Here is a 24,328-nt window from a genome sequence, read left to right on the forward strand (position 1 = left end):
CATTGTGATCACGTTTGTGAATTGAATTTTAATTCTATTAAACAGCAATTCTAATTAGCGAAAATAGGAGGAATATTATCCACAGGCTATAAAAGCAAAGATATATTAAGCACAAATTTACCCTTTATTACCGTACCAATTAAAAAAATTAAATGATATGTGAAAATCGGAAGAATATACATGATAATCGAATAATTAATACGTACTGTAATATGTACATACGTACTAGTTGACATTTCTGTTCGCTGACATTTGTGGGCAGGGGGGTTAAATTTTAAAACAGTAAAAAAGATAAGCAATCAATAACAAAGAACACAGCACACACAAATTGCAAGTAACATGATACGCACAAGTGAGAATGGAGTAATGAGTTACAAAGCTTTAAAAATAGGAATGAAGAGAAGAGCTGAAAATTAATTTTTTTATATGATTGAAGATTTCATGGAAGTGTAAACACATTTCACCACAATAACCCACAGAATTCCAGCTGTCGGTATTATCACACATTCAGTAAGAACGAGCTTACTGTCCGTTTGATAGATTTCACTAACAGAAAAGCCCAATAAACAGGTGACTGCTAATTGTTTTTATTGTTTTATTGTTGTGATCTCCAGAATTTCGACCGAACCACATGGTACCGTCGGAGACAATCATAGGGTAATCTCCAATGCTGCAGTCTCCTGCCCCGATTAAACGGCATGCTGTCCCAATTAAGTGAAGTAAACCCTGGCTATTTTCTCAATTGGTTTCTGTTTTTTAAGATTTGCCCCAAATAAACGGCTGTCCCGATTAACCGATGGCCCAAATAACCGGAATCCACTGTATCTGATTTTCAAAGTAATTGCCTACGCATTCAGTTTCTAATTCCATACAACTGGGAAGAATGTAAGTATGATTGTAAAGTTTTCATTTTCAAATTTTTAGTGCAAGAAACATACTAAAAACCAAATATTAATATTGTGTAATTGTGTGATATATTACTGCAGACTTTTGGCTTTTCTAAAATTTACAAATTATCTGTTTATAAATAACTTTTTCTTTATTTTCAGCTTGCCAAAGTAAATGCACGCTGTGACTATGCCCTTTTTGTTGGTGCTACTTCTGATAATTTTGAAACACTTCAGCAGCTTGGAAAAGGTGTTGCTGGGCTAAAATTATATCTGAATGATACCTATGGGCCTCTTCATTTAGACTCAGTTACTGACTGGATGAAGGTGATTAGTATTTTTATAGTTTTATTTAAAAAAATTATTTTTAACCTGTGAATGGTAGTGTGGGAGAAAAGGTACTCAATTACATTTATTTTTTGTTTGTAAAAGAGGCAGAGAAGTTTACCTCATTATGATACATAGAACACTTCTGTATGATACTCTCCAGAAATTAAAACAAAATCATACGGAAGTGTTCTATGTATCATACAAATATTGAGGTAAACTTCTCTTCCTCTTTTACAAATATTGATATCAACGTAGAATGTATTGAGCATTATAGCTCTGGTTCATACTATTTATTTTTTATGTATTTTTTGTTCACAAAGATTTCTAATATTGTAATTTTAAGTACTTTCTCCCACCACTTTCTCTACTTGTGAATGTCATAACTTATTTCTGGTTTACAGATTGTTCTGTGCAGAGTTTTCTTTGTGCAGGTTTAGTTTTGGAGTAGAATTCTCCCACATAACTGCTGATGTTGGTGTAAAATTGATGTGCGTATTCTCTAGTTTGTTGCCATTTTAGCGCTAGAAATCAACAAGAATGATCAAACTGAAGTTTCTGGACTTGACTTTTTTTGAGTTTGGGTCTGAAATATATGCCCACTGAGGCATTATAGTGATATTGCCACTTGTCATGCATTTGGAGAGGTTTGGGTTCAAGTTCCATCTGTCACTGCAGGAATTTCTAAAGGCCTCTTCAGTTGAAGCTGTAGTTAGTAAATCTCAGGCTGAAGAGAAGGGTTCTGCCCATGAGTTATTCGAGTTTTTAATCTGCACAACATGCAAATCTGTTGTGAATACATACTTGTACAGACATAATACACAATAGTGCAATATAATCTAAGTTGTTGATGCACATAAAACCTAACAACAACAACAACAGGAATATACAAAGTTCTGAGCCATTTTGATAATTTACTTAAAAATCTTTCCATCAAAAATAACCTCATAGGAATTCAGAATGAAGATGACTTGAAACCTCTGTCAAGGAGAAATAAAGATCTGAATTTCTCCCAGGAGTAAGAATCAGAAGGCATAGAAAATGGTTATGCAAATACCATACATTTACATAACACTTTACTGGTAGATTTTCATCACTTTATGAAGAAAATATACCAGAATGATCATCATCAGTACTGCATAGGTGAGTGCTTCAAAATCTTATCTACACTAATAACTAAGCTCTCACTAACGCTAGTTGTCGTCTGTGGTGTCAAAGGTGGACACCACAGACAACAAAAAATCAAAATTTGAAGTTCCATGAATGATGGGTCTTGTCTTTTTTTCCTCAATTAAGGCATAGTTTGAAATTAAGCCTCATTTATGTGAAAATCCACAGGAACATTTTAAATTACATACAGTCAGACCTCTACATAACGAAAGCGATCGTTCCCTTGAAAAAATTCATTGACCTTTTCAACAATGAAAAATACTGTAAATTCAGAAATATAGTAAAAGATGGGAAAGTGGGAATGAATAAATTTTATAACATTTTAAAACAATTTATCAGTACATACGTATTAAGAAATACTACTTACATGATGCCCACAATTTATTAGTACACTTTTAAGAATTATATCGTAAAATATTTGGTTATTTTTTGTTGTACACTGTTCATAACAATATTTGCATTTGTTTAAACTTTAAACACTCATATATTTTGTTACATTTTCTTTCCACTTAATGCCTCGATGCAAAGTTTCAAATGCTGACAACATTTGTTTGGAATGTTTAATATTGCCTTCTTTGCCCTCATTTTCATCCAACTCATTGTCAATATTGTCACTAATTCTTTAAATACGCTCCAAAATGTAGAAGTCACTTGGATATTCAGCTATTATGACATCATTGTCAACTCCGAAAAATTTGTCAAGAACAATTTCTCCACTGATCAAACTTCACTTGGAATTCTTCCCAACATTGCTCAATGTCTTCTAGTAGTTCATCCCTCTCATCTCTGTTAATTATCATTTTAAAAAACCTGCTTTTGCAAAACAGTTCTTAATCGTTGTTTCCATCACATCTTGACTCCACACAATTGCCAACTCTGATATGCACATCCACAAATCTCTAACAGAATCTATAGGTTGGTTGGTTTCTATTCTCAGTATAATTTTTTTCAGTATGTGCCTTCGGTAGTGCATTTTCAAATTCTTGATAATGTCTTGGTCCATTGGCTGCAGTTAAGATGAATTATTCAGAAGAAAGAAAACAAGTTTCACACTTGTAAGTTTCAAAATTACTGAGTGAAAGTGGGCAGGTTGTCGACAATCAATGCGATTTTTCTGTTTTCTTTCATCTTTCTATTGAAATTTAAAATCCACTGCTCAAAAATTTCTCTTGTCATTCAAGGTTTTTTGTTGTAGTTGTAGTCCAACTCTAATGACTTTACTCCTTTGAAACATCGGTGTTATTTACTTTTGCTTATTACCAAAAACTTCAGTTTTTCGTTACCAGCCATATTTGCAACCAAGTGTGTAATTCTCTCCTTACTATTTTTACCACCTAAACATTTATCACCTTTGAAAGTATTAGTGCATGATAGCCTTAGATGCTGATGCGCCATTAAACTTCCAATAACCAACCAACCTTTGAAAGTCAGTGTCTTGTTCGGCAAACATTAAAAAAAAATAGACATTTTATCAACATTGAATATGTATTTGGACTTGTAGTCCTCCATAATTTTTTCAAAACTGTTTCTTTCCAATGGGTATAGTCTTCTTCGATTGCAACTCCACTTTCATAAGAAATAACTTTTTCGAGTAAGCCATGATGCTCTTTAAATTTGTCTAGCCAGCCCAAACTGACTTGGAATGTTTTGTGCCCCAGAAAAGATGCATACTCCATAGCCTTTTATTTTATTAATAACTCTGATATCGGCATGTTTTGGTCTTGAATCAACTTCATCCACTTAAAAACTGCTTCATCTTCATTTTCCCAAAGGCATAATTTTGCACGCTTTCCACTGGGTCCCGTTTCCTTAAACAGTTTGAGAATCGAGGGTTTTTCAGAATGGTTGACACACTATTGGCAGGGATATCAAATTTCAAAGCAAATTTTTTTTTTTTTTTTTTAAACACTGCAATGTACACTATTAAGCACTCCCACTTTTTCACACTACACTCAAGGATTTCCTCTTAGAAACTGTAAGGTTATTTGCACAACAGTCAAAATAAAGCTGAAATCAGGGACCACTTGTAGCTACCATATAAACAGACAGGTGAAATTTAGTGTAATGTGGTCAACTCATTTCTTCAAAACAACAGATGAATTTCCGAGATAAAGGAAAATTACTTTCTCCTAATTCTCTAATAGGACGCTTACAGTAGAATATAGGCTGATCAGAGCCAATGGCTGTGGACAGCTGACCAGTGAGACTTCTCAGCATAGTAGTGGACATAGTGTTTTTGTCAAGCGGTTCCTGTGGTTCCCCACACATCCGCGTTGAGTACTCTTTGATTTATACAACATTGCAAGGCCAGTCAGCATGGGTTATGTGTGAGTAGTGTGTTGTTTGACTGACCTCTTAGTTACTGGGAGGCACGATTACCACGGAAGGAGCCTTTCAGCATCCGTCCACCGGTACGAGGAGCCGGACCAGTAAGGTAGAAGGAATGCCTGACAGGCTCACTCCCCACTTGCAAAGCTAGAGAGGAGAGAGGCCAAATTAGAGGAATGGAGTGAGTTGGACAGGAAAGGTAAGAAAAGAGGAAGGAAGCAAGGGTAGGCAGAGTGGAAAGCTATCCCCAGCAGAGGGCCAATTGGCCAGATGATCCCACGTCTGTCAGTTGGCCAGCGTCAGCAGAACCCCTTCGATGAGGATTCATTGAGGGTGGTTAAAATCCCGCCTGGGGAGTGTCCCGGGCCAGCAAAAGATCCCAAAAGCATCTAATCCCACACCGATGGAGAGGCAGCGTCAGCAAAGGAGCTTCACGGAGAAGAGGTGAAGGCAGGAATCCCATTGGTTTATTCCCTGCAGAGAGAAGTGTCGGCAAGAATCTCTGGTGGAAGCTGTGTCAAGGGAAGTTGAGAGTCACCCGGTGAAGTCTTCTAGGAGCAGCAGAGAACATGTTGGAGCATTGCAGGGAAAAATGAAGTTACTGTGGATGGACAGGAAGAAAAAAAAAAAAGAGGCAGCTCTCGAGTGACCACATAATAGAAACTTGGTGATGTGATTGCAATGGTGCATCCTGTGAAGTAGAGAATCATTACTGGGTTTGGTATATCCTTATGGCTGACAAGTTATTTAATTTCTGGTGTGATTGGCAGTGGGGGAAGCTAGTCGACAGAATGAGTTGCGGTAGCCATAGGTGTGTCAGTTGGTGGTGTGAGTGATAGCGGCGTCTGTTGAAGACCTCGTTGGCATAGGTCGAGAATGCTTTGTAGGCTTCTTCTGATTCCAATATCCTAGCCTCTGGATGGATTGTCGGTGCATTAAGGACCAGAAGAAGCTGGTTGCAGTGGTCAAGATAGATCGGACAGGAGTGCATCACGTGGTTCTAGTCCTCTGACTCTCCACAGATGCAAAAAGCATCCTCAGCTAGACCAAAGTCGAGAAGACGCCTTTTAAATGATCCATGGTCAGTCAAAAGAAAAAAGAAAGGACGTGTAGATGTTAGGGTAGAACGAGTTGTAACGTCGTTTGTTGAGGAAGGTGACATCCGGAATAAAGAGTTTAGTAATTTCACCTGTTGATGAGTTATTCCATCGTGTCTGCCATAGGGAAACCAGTTCAGTCCACACACTGGTCATCTCATGTTTGATGTTAGTGTCTGTACGCGTTTTAATGGTGAGTATTTCAACCTCTTTATTCTTCTTGATGGCATGAGAGAGGCCGAAGTATATGACATGGAGATCTAGGGTTAAGCATCCAGTAAGTGTAGTGCAGCGGTTGACGTGGTCCGACAAGCATGAGTCATTTGCAGCATCATAAGCCACTGGACCTGAAGGATCAGACGTTGCATTCTTACTATCGTCATCCTGTCATACCAAACTGTGGCACCATATGTGACAGGCGCCTCACGTAGCCAGGTGGGCAAGAGCAGTAGTGCGTAGCACACGCTTCTTGATTAGACCAGGGTTCGAGCCCATGACCAAATACGGAGGATGCGGAAAGGTTAGGGAATGACCACCGCATATCCCCGAAGCAATATGGCCTTAGTTGCTAATGCTCCTAAAAAAAAACAAAAAAAAAAACAGCCATATGTGACAATGGGAATGAATACAGCTGTGTAAAGAAGATGTAAAACCCAGTCTTTGCGGGTGAAGCATGCCAGCATGGCAATGTAGGCTTTAATTTTCTTTTTGATGGAACATAGATGGGGAATGAAAGTTCCTCGGTCATCCAGTGTAATACCCAGATATTTGACAGCGCATTGGTTTTTGAGTGATTGCCCTTTATAACGGATGGTCGGAGGCCTCCTCAGATCAACTTTCCTTTCAGTAGAAGGGTTTGTTCTTTTCAGTAGATATGAAAGTTTGTTGTTATCAGCCCACTTGGAAAGGGCAGACAGTACTGCACTGGCCCTGGTTTCTATTGTACCTCTCATAGGTCCTTCAACGACGATTACAAGTTCGTCGGCATAAGAAATTTGTGTGACGTTGGGATATATCCTCAGAAGCCAATCATCCAGGATCATATTCCACACTGCTGGGCCAAGGATGGAGTCTTTGGGACCGCCTCTGGTAAGTTGCCGGGTGGTGGAATGGAACTGTGTTTTGATGGTGAGACGTCGGTTAGAGAAGTAGGTCTTGAGGCAGTTGAACAGATTCTGAAAGCAATCAGTGGCCCTGACCCTCTGTAGGATGGCCGGCCACCAAACGGTGTCAAAGGCACCATTAAAATCTATAAAAATTACAAAGACGTAGGTGGCCTCAGAATCTTTTGCAAGTTTCAGAATCGTGGTCAGAGCATCAATTGTAGAACAACTTGGCCTGAACCCGAACTGGAGAGGAGCTGTAAGACCTTTAGCTTCGTATGCAAGCTGGAGGCGAAATAGCAGGAGTCTCTCAAACACTTTACCCAGTATTGGTAAAAGTGCTATAGGACGATAAGCTAATGTCCTGCCAGTGGGATCCTTTGGTAGAAGTCTCAGGTTTGCAAGCTTCCAGCGTGATGGAAATATGCCATCTTTCAGGCAGGTGTTGAAAAGCTGGATGAGGATAGCAGGAGCGACAGTCCAAAGACGTTTGACAGATTTCCCCTCGATGAGGTCCAGACCTGGAGCCTTGCCATTCTTGTTCTTGTTGATGGCCATAGCCACTTCCTCTTCAGTAAAAGGATCTTCAGTAGCAGTAGGTTTGAAGTTTTGGTTGTCGATAGTGACTTGATTATGGAAGTCTGTGTTTAGGGCAGCAGCATCTTGGTAAATCAAGTCATCCAGAATTTTGTTCATTGTGTCCAGCCAATTTGTTGTCTCAGGAGAGCCATTATTGTGTATGGAATTTATGATGTCTGTAGACCTGATTTTGTTCCTGACAAGTTTATGCACCAGGCCCCAAGGATTCCTCTTCCCTTCTGTCTCTACCAGTGTGCGCCATGAGTTTTGTTTGGCATGGTAAATCCTATTGCAGTATTCTCTGCGAAGGGCTCTGAATCTTTCTGTATATTGATCAGCAATGTGGGGAGGCTCAGTTCTGCGTTTACGCTGGTATGCTCTACATGCATGCTTGAGATCATTCCATTGGTTAGTAAGATCCTGCGATCACCAGGGGACGGACCTTGGACTTTTAGAACATTTCTTCATTGATGCTTGTGAGGTTTTCAGGAGCAATGATTGAACAAAATCTGTTTTTTGGGTACTATCAATGGAGTGATACCCATTTAGGGCAGAGGGGCCTGCAGGTGGCTTCCCAAATGATCTCATGAGAAATGTCCCAGTTGGCCGATCTTATAGAGAACCTGGAAGTATCATGCATGTAGATTTGGAGATTTGGCGAGGGGTAACTTGATCAGTAATACAGTATGTGATAAGGCGGTGATCACTGGTGGTCGCATATTCATGCACCTGCCATTGTTGGAGACAATTTCTGAGGGAAGGAGTTATAAGGGTAACATCCAAGTTGGATTCCCCGGTTCCTGAGGAGTAGGTGGTAGGTTGACCCGGTAGATTAGCAATCTCCAATCCGCGGGCAGCAATAAATTCATCAAGTAAATCACCTCTAGCATCAGTGGTGGCATTGTACCAACTAGTAGAATGTACATTGGAGTCAGCTGCGATGATAACATGTGAATCATCAAGCAGGTCAAGAGCCCGTTCCAGGGTGGCAATATGCAGGTGGATGTCAGTGCCGAAATGAAAGTAGGATGTAAGGACTGAGATGCGGCCAAGCAGCCAGGTGGGAGGTGCATAAGGAATCAAGTCTGGTCACAACTAGGTCCGGGTTGCAGATTATGATAGCTGCAAGGCATAGCTGGTTTGTAATCTGTATCTTCTGGTATGTAAGTGGATATCCAGAGACTCTACCACAAATGCAGTAGGGTTCCTGGAGGAGGAGAAGGTCGAGGTCAAGTTCTTCCATGATGGGATAGAGCTGAGAAGCCACAGAGATTGATTTTTGTCCATTTATTTGGGCGATGCGAAGTCTGGATGTTGTCTGGTTAGGTGGCCTATTATCCATAATTTCTATTGTTGCAGATTATTTCAGCTGCTCTTTTATATACAAGGCATGCTCCATCCCGAACGGAGTGATTGCTGGGTTTATTAATAGCTTTGCAATTGGCACAGGTTGGTGGGGAGGATTTATTTGTACAGTTCTTGTAAAGGTGTCCTGCCTCTGCACAGTGCCTGCAGATTGGCTGCTTTTTGAGACACTTCTTGGAGGTATGGCTGTATCCTAGGCAATTGTAACATTTTACAACTGGTACAAAGTCCCGGAAAAGGTGTGATGACCAGCCCAAAAAGATCGTTTCTTGATTATGCAGAAATTTTCTAATCCTGATTCCTGGAAAATCCAATTGAGCTTGTTCCGTGACCTGGTAGCCGTTGAGAACCGAATCTTCATTTCATTGGCTGCCTCCTCCCTGTCTGTGTGTCCAAATAGATTTCTATTGAAAATCTCTTCCTTCTGGAGTGAGACGTCAATATCGAAGATGATAATGCTCGGCCCTCTAAGTTTCGGGGTTTCAAAGGTGAGGCTCAAGTTTTCAGCTTTTCCACATGTTTGTAATTGCTCCAGATCTGATTTGGAGGCTGCTTCCAGGATTATGCCCATGTCACGGATCTTTCGGACACTTTTGATTTTTATGTTTCCCAACTTTGGTTTTAAGATTTTCAAGACTTTATCTTTTACGCCATCGCTGTCCACGATATCACAACCCTCTGCTGCCTTGATAATGAGCATATGCTTCTGTTCTGGGGGAGGAATCTTGGGCATTTTGATGGCGGCTGCATATGAAAGTCTGAGGAGTCCCTTCAAAGGGGACCTGGGCCTGCGTGGTAGAGGCAATGGTAGTCAAGGCCTTGAAAGCCGGGTTGGTTATAGTCATCGTGAGGGTCACCTTCGTTTGTCGCAACTGCTCGTTCATTGATTTCAGTTGCTCATTTTCAATTATCACTTCATACAACATCTTTTCCAATGAGCCCCAGCAGTGTGTAATGCATAAACACACAGCACTGGAAACTCCACTATTATCGCTGTAAAGACAGCTCTCCATTTTACGCCTCAGAGTCTGTATAATTCTTAGGTTTGGAATTTCCTTGCTTAATAAGCTAGGCTGATCCTCTCCTTCATCATTACCCCCCCTCCTGCTTAGAGGGGGAGAGCAGAGGTTTCTGGCTTCTTTAACCCTCTTTTCTTGATGTGCTTTCTTTCTGGATGTGGACGGGAGGTCCCACTCTCCATTCTTGTCATTGTTTTCGCCGGGAGAGTTATCAATCGCAATAGCATCCTGGTCGTTTTGTGTGAATGTAGACTGTCTAGTCGTCCAAAGTCTGTTCCCAGTCATGGGGACAGAAGGGGGGGGTCCGCCTCTGAGTCTTCGTCGCCTGTTAACTGGAAAGTCTGTTTATGTGGACGAAGCATAACCTTCTGGTTAATGGTATCCTCTTCAGCCATTGGTTAAAGTAGCAAATAGCACTATATCGATGTTGGGACAAAATAGGTCGACTGAAAGTTCTCAATCCAGATAAATATATGGTCCAAAAATCTGCTCTTCCAGACAAGCAAAATCACAAAAATACATCCAACAGAATCCGAGAACTGGACGCAGCACTATAGGGGAAGCAGTAGGGAAGAGCTCGGATATAAAACAGTTTTGTGCGGGGTAAAATCCTTTTTGAAGGTTACTGAAGGGCGTTGAGGACGACGGTAACCTTATTTCCAACTAAACATCAGTCGAAAGAAGTGAGTAGGGAAACAGGATTAAGTAAAATATTTTAGAGCCCTCTCACATTCAGTTTTCGTGTTTGCTCTTAGTGCAACTATCTGCAATTAGGCCGCTTCTTTCAAAAGCTCACGGTATAGTCTCTGGGGATATTGTCCGTTTCCGATCAGCAAACTACGTCAATTCCCGTGTGGAGGGAGGACCTCGGAACGGAAAATAAACAAAGCTCACGTTGACCTTGGTCGCCGGACATTGTTCGCATTCACAGCCATGCTGCACAGTAAATTACGCAAAATGAATATATATATATATATATATTTACCTGATGACAAGATAAGCGTGCATTTGGTATCAGTCGGTAGCACTCGTCTTAAGGAATCTTCTGATATCACATAGTCATTATTACTAACTTTGTAATCGCTGATTAAATGCTTATATTCTGGGAGCACAATTATACATGCTGCACTTAACGGTCCGCCCATCTCGGCATAGTAGTATATAAGCTGTATAGGTTTTGCTTCTTTTTTAGCCATTGCTGGGCAAAGGCCTCTCCCAGACTTTTCCATCTTTTTCTATCACGCGCCGTGGTTGGCCAGTTTCCTCCTGCAGAGTTTTACAGGCACCATTAAATTGTAAAATGTTGTAGCTCTTAATTTGTGGAATTAAACCTTTAGCTATTTAACGTTAAAACCAATGGAGGTGAGTTAGGGAATTTGAAAATGTCCGTTAACGAGAGGTGTCCGTTAGGAGAAGTTTCACTGTATATATATATATATATATTTTTTTTTTTTTTTTTTTTAAATACTGAAGTACAGTGTACTGAATGTGGATTGGGAACACACTTGCATCATACTGTAGTTTTTTTAAGTGTTTTGCACCAACCTTGCGTAGAAATAAAAATAAAAACACCAAGGAAACTGAACTTTTGATAACTGTGTTTATAATAAATTACAATAACCTGTATTTACAATAAATTTAACTTTACAATAAACTATACATATGAATTATTAAAATCTGCTACATTACAATCAATAAAATGCATTAAAATATACTAGATTAAAAGCGATAAAAATCGCTTTTAATCTGGTATATTTTAATGCATTTTATTGATTGTAATGTAGCAGATTTTAATAATTCATATGTATAGTTTATTGTAAAGTTAAATTTATTGTAAATACAGGTTATTGTAATTTATTATAAACACAGTTATCAAAAGTTCAGTTTCCTTGGTGTTTTTATTTTTATTTCTACGCAAGGTTGGTGCAAAACACTAAAAACTACAGTATGAATATACCCAACCTCAGAGGCCTGTTTGAAGAACACTTGCATCAGTTTCTGATGTTTTTGTTTTAATGTGTTTGTGTGAATTATGAATTTTCTTAATATGAATTCCTAGGGGTAGATTACTACAGTAGATAAACTGAATGATTATAAATGGACATTACTCTGCATAACTGTCATGATCTGAATCTTATAGGGTTTACTGTTTTGTCCTATGTTGTGCCTAATATTCAGTAATGAGATTATAAACTGTATTATAAATTAATGTCAAGGCTCACTGATGTTACAAAGGTAGGCATAGAGGTCAACAATAACCAGGGTGTGCTTTTCACTAAAACTAGATAAGTTATTCAGATAGTGTAAAAAGTGGTAACTAAGATGTAACATGATAGATGTTCTTACATTTATCTGTAATGGTAATCGTGGGTTAATCTAGGAAGCAACAAACGTAAAGTAGCTGAAGATGATAAAAGTTTAGGAGTAATCAGGCAGTCAGAGATGAAGTTCTTTTAGCATTGCAGACAGGTTGCAAAGGGGTTCTATCAGTGATATTTAGAGACTTTGTCAGTATGGACAAAGCATTAGCATTAGCATTAGCATTAGTAGAGGCATTTGATGCAAGAAAGCAAGCTTATGCAGCATCAGCCAAAAAAAAAAAAAAAAAAAAAAAAAAAAAAAGTAACATAAATAAATAAAAATAACCACTTCCACTTCACCCCTCTGTTCGTTCGAAATACCTGTCCAGCTGAGCCTTAAACTTATTTAGGCTATCAACTTCCACGACAAGGGATGGAAGTCTGTTCCACCCACCAACCACCCGCTGGCTAAAGGCAAATTTCCACACATCTATCCTACATCTGTCTTTCCTCAATTTGAATTTATGCCCTCTCAGGTGATTTTTCTGAGCTAGAGGAAGAATCCCATCAGCATTGAGCATGCTCAAACCATTCAAGGCTTTGTACACCTCTATCAGATCACCCCGCTGGTGCCTAGTTTCCAGACACTGTAATTTGCAAAACTTAAGCCTTTCTTCGTAAGAGAACCCCTTTGTTCCATTCACCAATCTAGTTGCCCTTCTCTGTACTCGTTCCAGCAGCTCTACATCCTTCCTGAAATGAGGCCTCCAGGCCTGTATACAGTACTCTAGGTGTGGCCTGACCATTGCCTTATACAAGGGAATAATCACCTCCTTATCCCTGCTAGGGATAAGGAGGTGATTATTCGGAGGTGAGTATAAGGAGGTGATTAAAGGCACCTCCGTAGCCGAGTGGGTAGGAGCGGGAGTGCGGTAGCACACGCTCTTTGAGTAGACCGGGGTTCAAGCCCCTGACTGCTGAATACGGTCGATCTGCCAACCCGCACTGGACCAGCGTGGCAGATTATGGTCCATTTTCCCTCAGCATGAATTGTTGAGGAGGCTTCCATCCTGCAGTGGGTTGATAATGGCTGCACTTTACTTTACTATCCCTGCTAGAAAAATTCCTATATATCATTGACAATACACCATGAGCTACTCTTGCAGCTCGTCTGCACTGCTCAGAGAACTTCATATCTGCCTGCACCACCACCCCCAGGTCCCTTTCATTCTCTACCACTGTCAGTGTAGTACCACAGAGTTGATACGCTGCTCTGGGGTTGCTGTTTCCCATATGTAGTACTTTACATTTGTCAATGTTAAACTTCATTTGCCACCTCGAAGCCCATCTGCTCAACCTTTCCAAATCCTGTTGCAGCAGCATAGTGTCAGTAGTGTCCTTGACAACCCTGCCAACCTTCATATCGTCTGCAAACTTGGACATTAAGCCTGATATACCATCATCAATATCATTTATAAATACAGAAAACAATAAAGGCCCCAATACTGAACCCTGAGGGACTCCACTAATAACATTAGTCCACGATGAGCAGTGTCCATTGATTACCACTCTCTGTCTTCTCCCCCTCAACCACCCCTTTATCCATAGCAGCAACTTGCCTCCAATGCCACACTGCTCCAATTTGTGCAGCAGTCTTCCATGTGCAACAGTATCAAAAGCCTTTCTAAGATCCAAGTATATAATATCAAAGTTATTCCCTGCATCCAGTTCTTTTGTGACTGCATCATAGTATCCAATCAAATTGGTCAGGCAAGACTTCCCCTTAACAAAACCATGCTGTGTCCTAGCTATAAACTTAAAACTTTTCCTACGAAAAAGTTTCAATAAAGAAGAACAACGAAAGTAGTTATGGGTATGAAAAGGCATTCTTACAATAGAGACTGCAGTCCTGTAAGCTGCAACTGGAAACCGGGCTCTTTGGTGATACTGATAATGGATTTTGGCACATATAGATATGATTATTCCATTATATGTAATGAGAATTAAGACAACCTGGAATTAGTGTACACAGCTGCAGTATTAAACAGGTGGCCCACATAGGAAAAACCTTATAGGTCCTTATATAGAAGCGCATTTATGTTTTCTGTAACAAGGAAGATGATTGGACAAAATTATTCCAACCATTTCAAACTTATTTCATTTAATTTTATATATACATTGAATTGACTGCATTTTTCTGAGGAAGTTGGCCATGAGCACCTTTCCCATGCTGCCTATCAACTGTTTGACCTTTTTTTGTGGATTTATTAATACTGATTTGCAATATTTGTCATTCCTTCTCACTTATACTCCTCTTAATTTGGCCTACCATAACAATTAGTTGTTGACCACTGGTACACAAGTTTGGAAACTTCATGTGAGGAGAGTTTGTAGTCCTACGAAAAAGTTTCAATAAAGAAGAACAACGAAAGTAGTTATGGGTATGAAAAGGCATTCTTACAATAGAGACTGCAGTCCTGTAAGCTGCAACTGGAAACCGGGCTCTTTGGTGATACTGATAATGGATTTTGGCACATATAGGTAATAAACCATAGTTGTATTTTTGTTTTACACAAAATATGTTTTATTTTATTAAATATCTTAGCCAGCAAAACAGCTTATTTTTATAATATTGTATAGATTATGACACCATAATGCTTAAGGATCTGTGCCAGTCCTTTGATCACATGCACCAATTATAAACTAATTATGACAAAAATAAGTCTTATGCTCTTTTCTTCCTTTATCATTATTTGTGTTAAAAAGTTTCTAGTATAACTAAATTGCCTGCATATAATTATTTATATATATATTTTACATGAATCTTGATTGTTTGTGTGGGGTTGGGGAGTTACATACTTTACTAATTTTATGTTAAATGCAATTAAGGTAATTCTACTCTTATATATGTATATATATTGTAGCATTTTGAGAATTGGCCACGTCATATGCCACTGTGTGTACATGCTGAAGGGAGTACAACAGCTGCAGTCATCTTACTGGCAAACCTCTATCAGCGTCCTGTTCACATCTGTCATGTTGCTAAAGAAGAAGAAGTGAGTTTTTGTGTTTAATGTGTGAAATTGATTTATGTGAAACAGCTTCTTGGTTAAGTTCTTTTTTGTTAGCAAATAATATTGGGCAATCAATTGTACTTTAGCATTCAAAATTAAACACAAAAGAAGATGTGGAATTTTGGGCCTTCTGAGGTGGGTGAAGTAAAAATATGTAGGAATGAAATAAGCAGTAACTAACATGAACTACTAAATCAGGAATATGCATTTACAGTATGAATCAACAAGGTAGTTCGACAAGGTAAAATCAACTGGTCAAGACAATTAGGATTGTCTTGACCAGTCTGGATGAAGTCTTTGCATGATTACCTCTTTGTTGCTTCTACTCATCTGTGAGACTGTGCAGCACAAATTTGATGAATCGTCTCCTGATTCATATCCAGCTCATCAGTAATCATTCTGAGGGTCCTCTGTTACAATTTCCTGAACAACTCTTGTCTTTTTTCAAATGTTGGCATATACCCACTTCTTGTGTCATTCTGAACATCCTCATGCTCGCCTTTGATATGCTTATACCATTCATTCAAACACACTGGTACAATTTAACGTTTCATCACCATAAATAGTTTTGAACATTTCGTATGGGGTTTTTTTTTTTTTTTTTTTGCAGTTTAAAGCAAAACTTGATATTCAATCATTGCCCTGTTGCAAAATTGTGACACAGAACATTAATGCTACTAACAAAACTGGTTGTTACTTGCAACCTGTCAGCCTACTGGACAATACTGCCATCTGTTGTGGTTGAAGTTTGAACTACGACATACCACTTCTGTTCATTTTCAAACTCATTGAACATGACTGCAACAGCACCAGTCCAGGAACTTTGTTGCCACACCTCATATAATAATGCTAATAAACCAACACAATTTTTCTGTTTAGAATAATAACATGTTTATCACATGGAGTCAGTGTTATCTACCCAAAATATTTCACGTTATGACAGCATCGTATAAAACAATGAAAGGTAAATAATATTGACTTTTGTCTCTAGATTAAAACCAGTACTGAAATATTGAACAATCATTTAAATAAAAAAATGTCTTATGAAGTGAATTTATTGATAGTTAGTAATTTCAGCTCTTAATTTTGAAAAAGAACAAATCAAAACATTATCAACTCTTTACTTAACAGGTAATGGGTTGATAATGCATAACAAAATCTTGTGTTAATAATATCTACTTTCTTCACATATTTATATTTTCGAATTTTTATTACATTTTTTCACTGTCATGGTTGCATCCAGTTCCTTCCCACACCTTATGGGAAGGAACCGGATGCAACCATGTCTCTAAATGTATAAAGATATTAGGCCTATGAGCGTGGTTCAAAAAGTTTATATTCTAGCTCATACAAGAAAATCGTACCATTATTATTCCCTTTTTATTTTTTGACATAGTCCCTGACTGCTGCAATGTGATTCTTCCACCAGTGCTCTAGTGCCTTGATCCCACTGGAAAAATGTCTTATCTTTGCCCTCCAACCATGCACCCACAGTTGCGACCACCTCAGAGTCAGAGGCATACCTCTTCTCACAGATGTTATCCTTCAGCTTGGGGAACAAATAAGTCACGAGGGGAAAGGTCTGGAGAATATGGTGACGGCTGCTGAAGCAACTGAAATCCTGCAGTTAATATGGAAGTTGTGAAGGAACAAGACACCTTTTCACAGTTTTACCTTAATGGTTTCACTAGGGCTTACAATACAGGCATACCTCGAATAACGAATAGGATGCGTTCCACGAAATTACTTCGTTTTCAGAGGTAAAAATACTATGGCCAGAATAGGGATACGTTCCTACGTAAAGAAAATGAAAAGCTTTTTTTTCAAACAAAGAAAAGTTTTATTAAATAAACATTCAACTTACATACAAAGTGAAATCACATTTTAAAATATGAGTCTAAAGTTGATTGCTTATGCTTTTTTTCTCTTTCATTTAACAATTGCCTATACGGAGTTATTGCATTTAACACTGATCGCTTAACAATAAAACTTCTTTCTAAATCAGGATCATTTTCACTAAAAAAATTTAAACGTTTTCAATGTCATTTAAGCAGCTTTTTAAACCTTTGTTTGTTAACACTTTTTCGGCAGGAACTTCTTTAACTTCGTCTTCATTATCTTTGTCTTCGTTGCTAACAAGGTTTTCTAAATCTTCCACTGATAAACCATCATCTTCTGCATTCAATAAATTTCTAACATCCTCTTCATCGACATTTTCGAAACCTATTGATTGAGCCATCTGGATAACTTCATTTCTAATTTCTTGGATGCTATTTTCTTCTTCTAGTACAACTTCTGGCCATATTTTGCGCCAAACTCCATTTAAGCATTTCTTAGTGACTTCTTTCCAAGAACTATCAATGTTTTCAATTGCCTTTTTAATGGTGTAGTTTTTCCAAAAAGTTTTAACTGTCATTTCCTCTTTATCCTCTAGTTCAATTAAATTGCTTAATGTTCGACGCAGATAATAAGCTTTAAATGATGCTATGACTCCCTGATCCAATGGTTGAATCAGAGAAGTTGTGTTTGCTGGCAGAAACACAACTTTGACAGGAATGCATGTGTCCAACGTGTTAAGATCAGTAGGATGTCCCGGAGCATTGGCTAACAACAAAAGAGCTTTTTCTTCAAAGTTGTTTTTTTTGACAATACCGTTTTACTTCAGGACAAAAGTGGTTAACAAACCAATCAGTAAATAACTCATTGGTAACCCACGCTTTTCTATTTGCTTTCCATATTACAGGCAAATTCATTTTTATGTTACCTTTTAACGCCCTCGGATTTTCTGAATGGTAAACTAATAACAATTTTAATTTATAATTGCCAGAGGCATTTTATCGAAAGAGTAACATTAAATGGTCTTTAGCTGCTTTGAACCCAGCAGCTGGTTTTTCTTCAATAGAAATGAAACTTTTTGTTGGTAGCCGTTTCCAGAACAAACCGCTTTCGTCAACACTGAACCGAACACCAAATTTGGTGGAAAATTTTCACATTCGATTATTTCCTTTAGTTTTTCTGAAAACTTATTTGTGGCTTCTCCTGTTAATTTTACACTTGAACCCTGGTCCGTTTTTTAAATTTCTCGAACGAACCACGAGAAGCCCAAAAGGTTTCCGTAATTTCGTCAGTTTGTTTAGATTTCAGGTGATTAAACTGGAATATTTTTTTTAATGTTAAATGGGGCTTGAAATTGCGGACTTCGTTATATCGAAGCTTCGTTATCAGAGGTAACGTTAACCGAGGTATACCTGTATTGGTATTTCGGTATTTTAAATTTATGAAACCAGGATACCGGTATTCCAAAAACAAACGTTTTTCTCAATAAATTTTGATGACAATTAGGTGCAATAAAGTAAAGAAAAAAACAAGTATTGTAATTACTTGAATTCATGTTTTAAATAAACTTTTATTGCAATAATAAATATTCTGAAAAAAATCAAACACAAATGCAGTTATTCTAAAAACAAGAAAATACATATTGTTACTGCAAAGTTTAGTTATGTTTAAGCATCCACACTACCTGTCCAAATAAAGTGAGCTCTTAAGAAACATAAGCAATCAATAGTATGATCGTTTAAAATGGATCTAATTTTGGTACATACAGCATTTGATTAGTGGCAGAAAACACCCTTTCAGATTCTATTCTGGTACTATTTTACTGAGATAATCATAGACTATCTCAGTCCATATTATCTGGGCTTTAAACTTTTTTAGCAAAAATAGTTAAAGTATTTCATCTTTTAAAATCTCATTGGAATCGGGCAATTTCTTATTTTGGAAAGAATTTGCTGAACCCTGATGTTCTGTTCCGTGTTGGTCTTCCATGGTTGAATTATATTCATCATTTTTCTGAAGGAGAAAGACGTTTTATCAAGTGAAGTATAATTTTCACTATAGTATCTTTACTGAGTCCAGGAGAGAGCAAAGAGTGAGAATAAGGAATAGAGAAGAGGGCAAAGAGCGCAGTTAAGGAATTCTTCACATATCTAAATGCAAAGACCAGAAGGACAAATCAGGTCGGACCCTTATGTAATGGACGTGGGATAGTATTAGATAACATAGCTGAAGTTGCAGATGAACTCAACAATTACTTTGCATCGATATTTACATTAAAAAACCCTTTGTGTCAATGAGATGTTATGGAAGTGAAGTTGAAAAAAAATGTAATTAACGATGTTGAAATTTCAAATGATTCTTTAATGAGAACTTTCGTGCCTACAGGTGAGTAATGCTCCTGTGGTTGATGGCATATTCCCTATAATCTTCAAGGAGATGCCAAGTGAGTGCATTGAACTATTAAGGCTAGTTATGAGAGCATCAGTGGACTCAGGAGAGATTCCATTGGATTGGTGTAAATTGGAACATAAAGGTGGGTCTAGGAGTGTAACGGGAAATTACCGACTGGCCAGTCTAATTTCAGTAGTAGGGAAAATCATGGAGGCAATGATCAAAGGTGGAATTCAGGATCATTTAGATGAAAATGGAATTCTGTAGGATACACAGCATGGTTTTGTAAAGGGAAAATCATGTTTAACAAATCTGGTTAGCCATTTTGACAGGTCACTCGTGAGCTGGATTTAGGGGATAATTTATTTGGATTTCAGCAAAGCATTTGACTCAGTCCCACATGAGTGGTTACTTTATGAGTTGGAGCAGGCTGGAATCATAGGGAAAATCCTTAGATGGATAGCATGATGGCTTGAGGGCACCAGGCAGAGGGTTGTGATAAATGGTTATTCCTCAGATTGGGTTAATGTAAGAAGTGGGGTTCCCCAAGGATCAGTATTGGGATCATTGTTGTTTTTGATTATCTTAAATGACATCTATGGAGGGCGTGAGGTCTAAACTTGCAGATGATGTAAAGATCAGTAGAGTAGTTAATGATCACTGCCAAGCAGAGCGACCTAGATAGACTTCCGGGATGGTCAGAAAAGTGGCAGCTATGCTTTAATTCAGCAAAATGCAAGGTCTTACACCTGGGGAACAGCAATCCTAAAATAACCTCTACATTTGTTGGGTTTAACTAAAGTCAGTAGTGGAGGAACGGGACTTGGGAGTTATGATACGGTCAGACATGAAGTTGTCCAAGAATTGTGGACAGGTTGCAATGTTGCATGGTGTCCTATCGATGATTTATCAAATATTTGCTGGTAGTTGTTATTTGGTTTTTAGGAGCATTAGCAACTAAGGCCATATCGCTCCGGGGATATGTGGTGGTCATTCCCTGACCTTTCCACATCCTCCATATATGGTGGTCATAGGCTCGAACCCCGGTCTAATCAAGAAGTGTGTGTGCTATGCACTGCTGCTCTGTTTTGCAGGAGCAGCAGTGCATAGCACACGCTTCTTGATTAGACCGGGGTTCATGCCTGTGACCACCAAATACGAACGATGTGGAAAGGTCACGGAATGACCACCGCATATCCCCGGAGCAATATGGCCTTAGTTGCTAATGCTTCTAAAAACCAAATAACAACAATAAATCCTGCCCACCTGGCTACGGAGGTGCCATTTGCTAGTAGAGATAACGATGTCATAATCACATAAATGTGATTTTATAACCTTTATGTGATTAAATTATAAACAATTATTTTTTTTCAATTAGTACCGAAAAACTGGTATTTTTTGTGTCAATACTGGTATTTCAATACCGGAAAAAAAATGACCGGAATCCCAGTATTGTAGGCCCTGGGTTTCACAAAGTTGCTTTATGAGGCATGCTGTAATATGCACCAGTGACAGTAGTGCCATTTTCCAAGTAATCAACCATGATTGATGCCATCACCTTGTCGGCTGATGTTAACCCGGAACTTCTTGGGAGGCGAAGAACATGAATGCTTCCACATTAGACTTTGTTTTTCAGTCTCTGTGTTAAAGTGACAAACCCACATTTCATCCAGTGTAACAATCCGGGACCAGACATTTTGTGGATCCTCATAGAATATGTTCAAGTTGGTAATGCACATTCATTTGCGGCATGCTTTTTGCTCATCTGTCAACATTCATGGGAACCACCGAGCACCGACCTTTTTGACCTTCAAATATTTTGTCAGGATTGAATCGACACTGCCAGTTAAAATGCTTACAGACCCATCTATACACCTAACAGTCGTTTATCTGTTTTGCATCATTAGGTCATGTATGCAGTTGATGTTTTCCTCAACGGTGGATGTGGAGAGGTCATCCAGAGCAATCTGCATCATCGCACGCTTCCCTGCCATAATGAAATTCTCTGTGCCACTTCACAGCTGTGGAATATGCAGTAGCATTATCCCTGAATGTCTGCACCATGTCAGCACATGAACCTCCTGTAGGGACATTCCTTTTAAAGACAGGTATTTCATCACCATCCATTTTTTTCTCCATTTCAGAAATTTTCTACTTGTTAGTTCACAAAATCACCTATAAAAAAAAATGGACTGTATCTATTAAACAGATTTAGTACAGTGATGTACAAGAAGATGTACTACCTAATGAAAAAATACTGCATAATCATATTCACTAGAAGTGGGTTAGAATATGGACTTTTTTTTTTTTTTTTTTTTTTAACACCTCTAGTATTTCTATCTTTTTTTGGTACTGGAAATTTTGAAAGATATTTACTACCTCCTATTATGAAACAACTACTCAATAAAAACATACTCATTACAAAATCTAAAGATTCTGTAATGAGTAAGATTGTTGTGGAAGTTGCTTAACTTTTGTTTTAGCTTTTTATTTTGGTTATTTTAGCTGTAAAATTCTGCTTACAAATTTTGTTTGTGTCTTAGTATATTTAACTATTTTATTTCACATGCATCAGCTTTGCTTGTGTGTTCATCTTGGAATGAATGTTACATTAGGAAGTGCACCAATGAGCCAAAACATTATGACCGGCGAATCGTTATGCAAATCGAAGGAACTGCAGGTCAACTACAGTGCGGGTGTGGGGCACAGTATAAAAAACACCTGATACTGAGCTCCATTAATCAGTGTTACTCTTGTTCTTCAGATGGGAAAGGCAGCGGACTTAAGCGAGTTTGACAAAGGCCAAGTTGTAATTGCCAGACGACTGGGTCAGAGCATATCCGAAACGGCACAGCTGGTGGGATGCTCGCGGTCAGCCATAGTTAGTACCTACCGAAAGTGGTCCGAGCAGGGGAAACCCACAAACTGCCGGTGAGGTATTGGACAACCATGGCTCATCGATGCTCGAGGTAAGAAAAGGCTCTCCTGGATGGTATGTGGCAACAGAAGGGCGACTGTGGTGCAACTTGCCAGTAACTGGAATGCTGGTGATGGGAATAATGTGTCACAACACACAGTACATCGAACCCTGCTGAAAATGTGATTGCGTAGCTGCAGGCTGCTTCGAATGCCCATGCTAACCACGGTTCACCGGTGACATTTCTTACAATGGGCACGCGAGCATTGAAACTGCACCTTAGTGATTGAAAGAAGGTCGTCCAGTCCGTTGAATCGCGTTTCCTGTTGCACACGTGGATGGCCTGGTACATGTGCATCGTTTACCTGGGGAAGTGATGGCGCATAGATGCACTGTGGGATGAAAACAAGCTGGTGGCGGCAGTGTCACGCTTTGAGTGATGTTCTGCTGGGATACCCTGGTTCCAGTCATCCATGTGCAGGCACTCTGACGTCCACCACCTCCTAAACATCATCATTGCTGACCAGGTACACCTTTTCATGGCAACGATCTTCTGCTCTGGCGGTGCCATCTTTCATCAGGATAATGCACCATGCCACACTGCCCGGATTGTTCGAGACTGGTTCGCGAAATGAGGAAGACTTCCAGGTATTGCCCTGGTCTCCAAATTCTGCAGACATCAATCCCATCGAGCATCTGTGGTTTGTGTTGGAACAGCAACTCTGATATGTGATTTCTCAACCACGGACCTTACAGGAATTAAAGGATCTGCTGGTTATGTGTTGGTACCAGATACCACACATTTAGAAATCTTGTGGCATCCATGCCTCGCCGGGTACGAGCTGTTTTGGCTGCATGCGGAGGACCAACATCATATTAGGTAGGTGGTTATGTTTTGGTTCATCGGTACATATGCAGTGAAGGAAAAACAATTACTTTTATATATTATTAGTTAATCAGTAATTAATTGATAAGATAATTAGTTATTTACTTTTCACTTCTATTAATTGAAAACAACAAAATTGAATTTATTTCAGGAATAAAAATCTAACATACCTGGAATGTAACTGTGTACATTAACGAACCTGTTTTCTATATCTTCTCTTTTCATATGGTGAAGTTCTTCATCTTGCAAACAGATAGGCAAAATTATAGTCCTGCAAATATGAAGGCCTCCTCTTATTTGTACATCCATTAGGAGGCTGTTCATTTAGAATCTGTTTGCACCCTAACTAATTAAATAAAATATAGAAGGGATCATTTCATTCACATGACACGTATTTGATTCAGACAGTGTAGTTAATTCTTATAATCAGTAGTAGCTCAAACTAAACTGAAAATACTCATCATCATTTGGAGATAATTGGTGGGTAAAGTGTGTATTAGGATATGCTCCAACTTCCCAATTTAGAGGTGCAGTAAGGTTAAGTCTATTAGAATGCTTCACTATACCTGGAAGGTTAAATGCATCGAAATTTATCCAGAATGTTTAATTATTCTCATACTGATACTTAGGTATGGATTGCTTATTGGTTTAAATACATACTGCTGTTTGGAAATTAATTATTATTATTATTATTAATAAATAAAAATATTTTATTTCGAATTAGTGTTTATGTTGAGTCACATAATTATAGTGCATAGTCATTATATTTTTCTAACTTTTGTTTTATATATAAATTAACTTCTGATACAGATATTAGTTATAAAGGCTGCCAAAGAACAAGGATTGCCTATTACTTGTGAAGTGTGTCCTCATCATCTCTTTCTTAGTAAAGATGACATTAATATTCTAGGAAATAAAAAGTGTCAAGTGAAGCCACCTTTAGCAACAGTGCAAGATCAGATGGCACTCTGGGATAACTTGGATGTCATAGATTGTTTTGCAACTGATCATGGTGAGTGAAAATATTTGCATTTCATTCAGGCAGATTG

At 38.6% G+C, this 24,328-nt stretch overlaps 1 protein-coding gene across 1 annotated transcript in view; it reads left to right on the forward strand.

Annotated features, from left to right (window-relative positions):
- The window catches only part of r (carbamoyl-phosphate synthetase 2, aspartate transcarbamylase, and dihydroorotase rudimentary), a 353,839-nt gene that overhangs the window by 252,895 nt on the left and 76,616 nt on the right, over positions 1-24,328 (forward strand). Inside the window, exons 31-33 of the mRNA XM_090372656.1 lie at positions 1,050-1,214; positions 15,100-15,231; positions 24,090-24,291. Of these exons, the coding sequence (XP_090228782.1) occupies positions 1,050-1,214; positions 15,100-15,231; positions 24,090-24,291 (499 nt within the window). The remainder of the gene's footprint in view (positions 1-1,049; positions 1,215-15,099; positions 15,232-24,089; positions 24,292-24,328) is intronic.

The sequence above is a fragment of the Mastigoproctus giganteus genome, chromosome 4 (genome assembly GCF_048544385.1).
Source record: "Mastigoproctus giganteus isolate SK-2022 chromosome 4, ASM4854438v1, whole genome shotgun sequence".
Taxonomy (NCBI): Eukaryota; Metazoa; Arthropoda; class Arachnida; order Uropygi; family Thelyphonidae; genus Mastigoproctus; species Mastigoproctus giganteus.